Here is a 9,152-nt window from a genome sequence, read left to right as displayed (position 1 = left end):
TTTACAAAAATATTTTCAAAATCAATCATGAATAAATGAATGGCATTGGTTCATTTCATTTTAAATTGTTTGTGGTTTATTCTCATTTTACCAAGTTAAAAATATTATCATAACCATATATTTTCGGCTTTTATTTGCTTCTGATAAGCATAAATCTTGTTCATTAGAAAAATGTATTATGAATGTAATTCAGCAATTTGCTTTTAACACATTTTAATCTGATTTAATTATATACAATTAGTGAGCATTCGTCACAAAATAAAATTTAATTAGCAGCTAATACGTCATTTATACTTTCAGGATAAAAAACATTTCTTTGAGTATGGCTTGAACGCTGTAATTCTTTTTTAAAATAATTTACTGTCTTTTGCAGACCTTCATGCAGCGAAATCTATTTCAAGAATAAAAATGGTAAGAATATTTATAATAAAACTATAATAAGTTTGTTACCTTTGGTGACCAATTCAAAATTTCACGTGCCCTTGTAATATCAGGTTTTCTACGTTGGGGATCATCTTCCACCGCTGCAGTTTTTAATATTCTGCTACTACCTCCTGCTATATCTTTTATTATTACTGCAAATTCTATTTTGTAAAATTGTATTAGATATTTTTATAAAATGATGAAAAATATCTTATTTTTATGATAATACCTTCAATTGTGTGCTCAATAGGATTACCGATGTTTACAGGTTGTGTATAATTTGAAGCCATCAGAGCCACTAACCCATCCACTAAATCCGTGATGTACTGGAAGGATCTGGTTTGGCTTCCATTACCATATACCTAGATTTTTTTTGTTATTAATATAAAATTTCATATTTATACAATTAATTAACATCTAGTTGGTACTGATTGTGACAATTTTTCAGTAGATTTATTAGAATCAGCAGAACATTTTAAATATAAAAATGGATTATTTTATAAATATATTAAATGCCTAAGTTTACACTCACAGTAATGGGTTCATTTCTTAATGCTTGTAATATAAAATTGGAAACTACTCTCCCATCATTCATATGCATTCGGGGCCCATATGTATTGAAAATTCTTGCCACACGTACATTGACTTTCTCTTGCTTTGCATAAGCATAACTTAAAGTTTCAGCTACACGTTTCCCTTCATCATAGCAAGCTCTGGGACCTGAAGACTTATTAACTTATACACAACTGCAGGTTTTACATTTAAACATATTTACCTATTGGATTGACATGACCCCAATATGTTTCCGGTTGTGGGTGGACTTCAGGATCTCCATACACTTCGGATGTACTTGCTATTAGAACTTTAGCACTGACTCTTTTGGCAAGACCTAACAAACAGATATTAGCATAAAAAATCTTTTACATATAATGCTTTCCAAAAAGGCTGATCGTACCTAACATGTTAATAGTTCCTAAGGTGTTTGTTTTTATAGTTTTAACAGGATTATACATGTAATGAGGAGGACTAGCAGGACTTGCTAAATGATATATTTCATCTACTTCTATGTATAATGGATTTACAATATCGTGATGAATCAACTCAAAATTTTCATGTCCAAGCCAATGCTCTACATTACGTTTGCGACCTGTGAAAAAATTATCTGCGACAATAACTTCATGGCCTTGCATCATAAGAAGATCTACTAAATGAGATCCCACAAAGCCTGCACCTCCAGTGATCTGAAACCCATAATACAACTTATTATATGTTAGTTTGAGGAATAAATAATAAGAGCACTGTAAGATGTCTCACTTACTAAAATTCTCTTTCGAGCTTGATAATTTAAGAACCTGACATCAGGATGTTTTTTCGGCATACGTGCTTCCAACTCTCGCAATTTGCTTTCCAGCTCGAAAATTCGTTTTTTAGCCTCATCCATGTTCTTAACATTGTTATCTACTGCTCCAAATGTTTGGGATTTGTATATGTCATTTTCCTTGGGGTTATCGTAATAATCTATGACTTTCGCCTTTTTCTCAACGACATTTTTTTTATTGATTTCATTGGAGTATGATTCATTGGCAAATGTTTTGTATATACCTAAAACTAAGAGTACTATAACAAAGATGTATTTAACAAAATTGAATGGTTTTAAGAAATTAACCTAAGAGAAGGCCTATAGTTATTATTATGACATTGCGAAGTTTTTTACGACAAATAAACATAATTTATTAATTATCGGCTTCATTTATTCTTGAACATTGTTTTTCAAATTGTGCTTTTTTGGTGTTCACTTCGGTGTCACTCAGACATTTTGACATTGTCATAAATGTCAAATGATAAATGTCAGAAACTCATTGTCAGTGTCACACACATGCCTTACTCTTCTTTTATCTATGTGCCTTACATTAGATTAGAATATAAATATATAATATTCTATAATGTCTATTAACAAAAAAAATTAGTTAAATTAGGTCATTTTGTATTTTGCTCCGAAATATTCGATTTAAACGAATATATGAGCGACGAGTGACTTTTTTTCGGAGTTTGGTAGCCATGGGTGAAACAAACTGACAGGACGGTTTACATCTGAAATCTGTCAGAACTCGTTTATATTTTTTATTACTATTTGCCTTAAAAAGATCAGCATGTTTATAATTGTGCTTTTTTATTTTATAATTTGTGCTAAAATTATGAGACGTGTCAGTGCCGCCAAATCATGTCCTTACAATAAAACCAACAAGCAGAAGGATGAAATATTCAATTATTTGTTGTTCCGAAGAAATTTTGAAGTTAACCAGGTGAAAAAATATTCGATGTAATAGAAAACGCAATTGTGTAAGTATTCCTGGTCAACATAATCTATTTACAGGCAACAAATACATGTTGATACAAATTTAACATCCACACACTAATGTTATAAATTGATTTGATATGATGTGCTAAATAAAATTGATTTTACTTATATTTCTTTACATTCTTTTCTAGATTCGGATTGGTTGCACATCCAGTAGTGGCTTTATATTATTTGTAGGTGATATGACACTCCAACTTCTATACTGGAAATGCTGTATTCGCTGAAAAGTAAGTTCAACCATACTTATTAAGCTCTTAGTTACTAAAAGCTGCTAAAATGTTAAACTTTTAAAATTTACAGGATATTCAACAGGTTTGTCAATGCAGCTAATAAAAGTTCATTAAAACTCTGGAGATTATAATAAAATTTTCGTACTGGAGATGCTGTAGTAGCTGTTAAAAGTAAGTTCAACCCTAGTTACTAAAAATTGTTAAAATGTTTAATTTTCAAAAATTACAGAAGATTTAAAAGTTTGCCAATGCAAACTTTTGAATATTCTGTAAGTTATGAAAACGAAGAATAAAAGTTCATTAAAACATTTCAATTGAGTTTGTGGACTGTTAAGATTTGGTTTAAGTACATGACGCCAATTACTTTATCTTCGAAAGATAATTCAAATACTGTTTAGTATTTGAATGTTCATGATGCTTTAAATTTAATGGAAACATTACTCTTTGACTTATGTATTATATCTTATTTACAAATAATAAGTGAGTTATCAATAATAAGAAATATAACTGTAAGATCTTTATAAGTTAATTCACAATAAGTAACGCAGTATTTAATATATACTATATATAATAGCTGATCACAGCATATCGTTTGATTCTATAAAGAACTTGGATATTAAAACTATCTAATATAATATTTGCCATTTGGTTTGGCATTATGAAATGCTGTTGTTCATATATTTCAATGGGCAAATTTGAAATTATTGTTGATGTGTAAAGATTAACACAGATCACTTGAAACTTTTAAATCCTAGTTTCTTCAGATATTGAGTGAATGATGAATACTTAAACTGTTAATAGTAGCTAGAACTGCCTCGTTATTGCTAGTCTTCCTCTTTAAAATTATTTGTCACTGATATTATAAATCAAGAAATTTAAGCCAACAAAATTCTAATTATTGTATTGATTTTCTCAATACTGCAATTTTGTATTTTTTCAATACAATTTTTTTTTGGCTCTCTGTGGCATAGCGATTAGAACCTTTTATCTATGATTAGAACTAATATATATAAGGTCTTTGAGTCAGAAGTTCTGGGTTTGATACCCGCCTCGGACATTATGATTATTCGGAGTAGTGACGGCGGATTTTGATTGGAAATATAGAAAGCAACATGTTTCCAATTACCTACTCCGGCAGTGGTGTATCAATTAAAAATAACTCAATTTTACCGATATTGTAATATTGAATTCATGAAAGGGATAGGACAATCTTTTCAAATTCCATTTATAAAGCCATTATATAATTAAAGAAGTCTGTGTAATAGCTCATATGGCTTCTTAGGGTTCTAATTACTGTTAAATAAGAATAAAAAACATGAATAAATAAAAAACATGAATAAATAAAAAGCTAGTGGTCGCCAGTATTGTGCTTTAAGGCAACTTTCTGAAACAGTAGGTAATTAAACATTTACGAAATAAAAATAATCAGTCATCTATAAGAAATTGTCAATGAGTAATAACAATTGTTTTAAATATTTTAAAATAATCATTATAGATTCTGTGAATTTCATCGTTGAATTTCATAAATATATAAAAGTCAAATTTTATGGAAATAATATAAGTCAAATATGAATTTGAGCGACGACCTTCGATTATCTATAAGAAAGGAAACAAAGCAAATACTTCTTTTCTTCACACTGTGGTACAAGCAATATGATTTTTGAATCACTCTAATCGGATACGACGTTTTCTTATTCTTTGCACTTTTTGCTCCGTATCTCCGAAACCGCTGGATCTGCATTTACAAAAATGTAAAGGATTGTTCACTCAATCAATACGAATCGAATGTTTGTTTAATCATGCTAATTGGTTGTGCCGTAAAAACTGGTCAATTTTAAGTTTTTTGCTCCGTATCTTCGGAAAGGCTGGACCTATCAAAAACTAATCAGCACATCTCTCTGTCAATACGAATCGAATGTTTTTTCTTGAATCATTCAAATCAGTTGATTCGTGCTTTCGATAACGTGAAAAAAATGCCTTTATCCTTCAATAAAATGGCAATTTATTTTAAAACTTTTGGCAACGTAATTTAATTAATTTGACCATTTAAATATATATATATATATATATATATATATATATATATATCATGCGATTTTGCCCTGTGTCTTTTCTGATGGCCACTCGCAATCTATAAGGTGAGCTTGAGCGTTCCCTTCTTAAAGCTCCTCACGCAACATAAATGTACGCTCTCACACATCCCATACTCTTATTTCGTATGCAACCGTCGAAGATTCAAACTTGTGGACCAAGTTACGTGATTAGTGCAATAATATCAATTGTATCTGTCGAACATAAAGATAAAATTTGTATTTTATTGTGCTTTGCAAGGAGCAGATTAAAAATGGTTAGAAAAAGTTTATTGGATATACTGAATGTGGTATGTACTTCTCATTAAATAATTGAATTATAAAACTATAATTCATCAACTATAAAATTTTGTAAACATTATTTTGTTGTACACATAGTTGGGAAAATATATTTCATAAGTGCATTTTCATTCGTGATAACTTTATACAAATAATAATCCAATAAAAAAATTGCTACAGTAGTGAAAAAAATCATCTAATTCATTTGTTCCAATTTATTGATGTAAACATATCATTTTACTTATATCTACAAATGCATATATATCTTTATATTTTATATGCTCAGACAATTATTTCATTTGCCCCATCACCACAAATATTTTTTATGTTTCGGGGGGAACCATTAGAAAGAACCAACATTTTTGTACATTTATACATGCAAATGTATTTTTTTTACTTTTGTCTACAAATTCTACATATATTTTTATATTTTACATGCTCAAAAAAATTTTTTTTATTTATAAGATTTCGGGAAAATGAGATGATTCTTTCTTCAGGAATCATTAAAACTAAGCAATTTGCATTTTTGTACAATCATTAAAACTAAGCATTTTTTATACATTTGTACATTTTTTTAATTGTTTGAAAAGTAATTCATATTTTATATTTGAATTATTGAAACCTGACATTTTTTCAAAAATAAACACTTGTTCTAATAAATATTGATAACACTTAAATTATATTTTAATACTCGAGCTATAATTATAAATTAATTATTAGTTTTAGTACATTTAAATTAAATATTTAATTATTCTTAATAAGTATGACCCTTATACAGATTTTTTGTTTATTGAATATGGTTTGCGTATGCGTGTTTTTTTTTGATAATTTGTCTTTTGTACACTGAAGAAGAGTCAAACTGGAACTCGAAACTTACGACGGTATTTCTTAAAATTAAATATAACTTAGTTTTTCCTTTCAAGATCTATACCAATTGCGTTTGATAAATTGTGACTTTCAATATAATATTTCATTGTATCAATTTAAACTAAGAAAGATAAATTCTAAAACTTTAACTGTAACACAGAAAAATCATAAAAATATTGTCTTTCACAAACTCATTTAATAATAAATAATTTTGTCTTTACAATATTGTAAATATAGCAATTTCAAGAAAAAATTATATATAAATTTGTCAAATGTATGTATATATGCATGTGTTATATATCTATTCATATTTACCTACGTTGTTAATATATTTCACTCTTTTTTATATTACATGTCTGATATACTTATGAACTATTATAAAATTATTAAAATGAAAAAACCGGAAGTCTTGCGTTATAATTTGCACTTGTAAGTTCTAATAAATGTTAAATTATCAATATGTCATCGATTAAAAACAATATTTGATCACTTTTTTTATAAAAACGAAAAATAATTATACGCAGAAAGCTAAGAGGTCAAAACCTGATTAATGATGCAAATATTTGTAAAACACGTCTTGGCCAACAGGAAACAATCTTCGCACATTAGTACGCAAAAAATAACAGATAAATTTCGTAAAACGGTTCAATTGATAATTACAAGTTTTCAATTTCATAAAATAGATGTTTGCCATTCAATGGCAGTTCTAGAAAGAAAAATCAAATTTCTAATGAAAATAATAAGAAATACAGAAATGGTGAGTGCCATTGAAAATAGATGGTATTAGGGTATCTAACAATTTTTAAATATGTGTGTATGTATTTATATTATTTCGTGTTTACATATATATATATATATATATATATATATATATATATATAATACATATAATACATAAAATAAAAAACTAATAAAAAAATTGGGGAAGGGGAATAGTGGTAATAGAATGAAGGGTAGGAGAATCATTTATTTGTGGTGGTTCTCACACCATGGACCTGCCTTCGGGCAGACTACCATTTATTATTATTATTATATATACATATATATATATATATATATATATATATATATAAAATAATCTCGAACAATAAGTAGCAGATCTCACGTAAAACACATTGATAATTTCAAAGATCTTACATTCAAAGCACGTTTTTTATTATAATTTATTGATGTTGAAAAATGACATACAAATTATAAAGTTTCTTTTTGTGAAATACGGAATAATATCTTACAACAAAATCAATTGTAAAATTTCTTCTTATTATTATTTGCTCATTTCTGTTTATACTGTATTCTCAGAAAAAATGAAACTTTTCAAAACAATTTTTTTATAAATTGGTTATATATGAATAAAATACAATAAGCTATTTGTAAGTGGCATTATATCTTAAGGCAAGTTGCATAAACTTTTCTATACCTATACATAATCAACTTAATCAATAAGAAATCAATATATTAATTAACATCCCGAAGGAGAAGCTTGTTTTTGCCCAAAAATCCAATTTGCTAATTTTATGTTTCCTCGACGTTTCAAGTCATTCTATATCGATTGAGACCATTGGAAAAAGTATGCCCCGTATCTTCGAAACTGCTAGATCTGCATTGGCAAAAACTAATCAGAACTATTCAAATTTTGTCAAGTTTTTTGAATTATTCAAATCCATGTTCCCAAAATCGTCTATGAAAATTTGTATTCACACACACACACACATATCCATTTTTTTGTTAAGGTATGCCAAAGTGATCAGAATCCTTCGAAACGTAAAATATATAAAAAAATTCATTTTAGATCTTTTTGCGATTACTAACTTACCTTACCCTACAGGGATCTGGCAAATAAGATTTTTTCGCGAAAACAAACTTTTCTTTCAGGAAGTTGATAATTTATAAAATAAATTGATTATATCATAATATCAATTAACATTTGACAATTTTGCCATATCATTATTGTCATAACAAACCGATTACAATAAATCAATAAATACGTTTTCGTAATTACTAGATGTCATATTTATAGACAGTTGTAATTACTAAATGAAATAAAAAAAATACGTTTTTGTAATAATTAATTATTCGAAAAGATATCAACAAGACCATTATTTCAGTTTTAATTAATATATAGATAGAAATGTTAACAGCCAGCCAAATTGTTTATGGTAAACAATACGATGTCGATGGCCAAACAGAGATTAAATTCTTACACAAGCTATCAATTATTTTTTGTGCCAGATTTCTTTGATCAATTATAAGTCTCATTGCGTCAATTGTCTGTGTCCGAAGCTATCTCATCCCATCGCACTGGATGTTCGGGTTATGTCTCATTAAACTTACTGCAAATTTCGTTGTGAAATTGTAATTACAATAAAAAATTAAGGAATTTTTGGTTGTTCAATATTGAATTCACAAATATTTTAATGAATTCCTATCAACGAATCCGAATCAATTGAGTAATCATAATGAACGTTTTGAAACAGTAAATCATAAAACAATCGCGCATATAATTCTTGTAAATGTATACCTCTAGCAAACAATTAAATGATAATTGCAAGTTAGATTCAAAAAACTTATAGAACCTCAGTTTCAGACATGTATGAATTAAATCTTAATCATAAAGTTTCGAAATTTGTAAAAATATTCAATTACTATTAACTGTTTCTTGTGCAAAGAAATATAATTGCCGCATTATGAATATGACCATATTTTTTTCTTGATGGTAACTTGTAGTGAATGTGTAACCAAGTTAAAATAACTTGAAATTTTTTTTATTTATTTTTTTAACTTGCCGAAGATTGTTTTTGCTAGAAAATTCTATTGTCTAATTTTTATTAACGTTTTAAGTAATTCTGAATCGTTTGATATGATATTTGAAAAAGTGTATGTGCGTATGTGTATGTGGGGCAATAT

General features: G+C 27.8%; 1 protein-coding gene across 2 annotated transcripts; it reads right to left on the bottom strand.

Moving 5' to 3' along the window:
- Positions 1-133: 133 nt before the first annotated feature.
- On the bottom strand, positions 134-2,236 carry LOC113369800 (UDP-glucuronic acid decarboxylase 1-like). 2 transcript variants are annotated; one of them, XM_026610372.1, is made up of 8 exons: positions 2,090-2,236; positions 1,742-2,025; positions 1,379-1,664; positions 1,199-1,312; positions 956-1,143; positions 653-785; positions 451-584; positions 134-391 (listed from the first exon to the last, which is right to left on the bottom strand). In XM_026610372.1, exons 1-8 carry the CDS (start codon positions 2,148-2,150, stop codon positions 266-268), a joined length of 1,326 nt encoding a protein of 441 aa, XP_026466157.1. In that variant the 5' UTR covers positions 2,151-2,236; the 3' UTR covers positions 134-265. The 2 variants fall into 2 exon arrangements, with proteins under 2 accessions (XP_026466157.1, XP_026466156.1); XM_026610371.1 differs by having other exon boundaries at positions 135-391; positions 1,742-2,031.
- Between the last annotated feature and the right edge of the window lie 6,916 nt (positions 2,237-9,152).

Source organism: Ctenocephalides felis, unplaced genomic scaffold (genome assembly GCF_003426905.1).
Source record: "Ctenocephalides felis isolate EL2017-DRISC unplaced genomic scaffold, ASM342690v1 CF-g0.4_SCAFFOLD_01492, whole genome shotgun sequence".
NCBI classification, from domain to species: Eukaryota; Metazoa; Arthropoda; class Insecta; order Siphonaptera; family Pulicidae; genus Ctenocephalides; species Ctenocephalides felis.
Note: the sequence above shows the minus strand (reverse complement) of the source record. Positions and strands in the feature narration are given on the sequence as shown.

Coding starts and splice junctions, on each gene's coding strand:
- LOC113369800 (XM_026610371.1), bottom strand. CDS start 2,150: ATGTTTATTTGTCGTAAAAAACTTCGCAATGTCATAATAATAACTATA. Junction 1,665..1,741: donor AAGCTCGAAAGAGAATTTTA/GTAAGTGAGACA, acceptor TATGGGTTTCAG/ATCACTGGAGGTGCAGGCTT. Junction 585..652: donor TATTGAGCACACAATTGAAG/GTATTATCATAA, acceptor TTTACAAAATAG/AATTTGCAGTAATAATAAAA.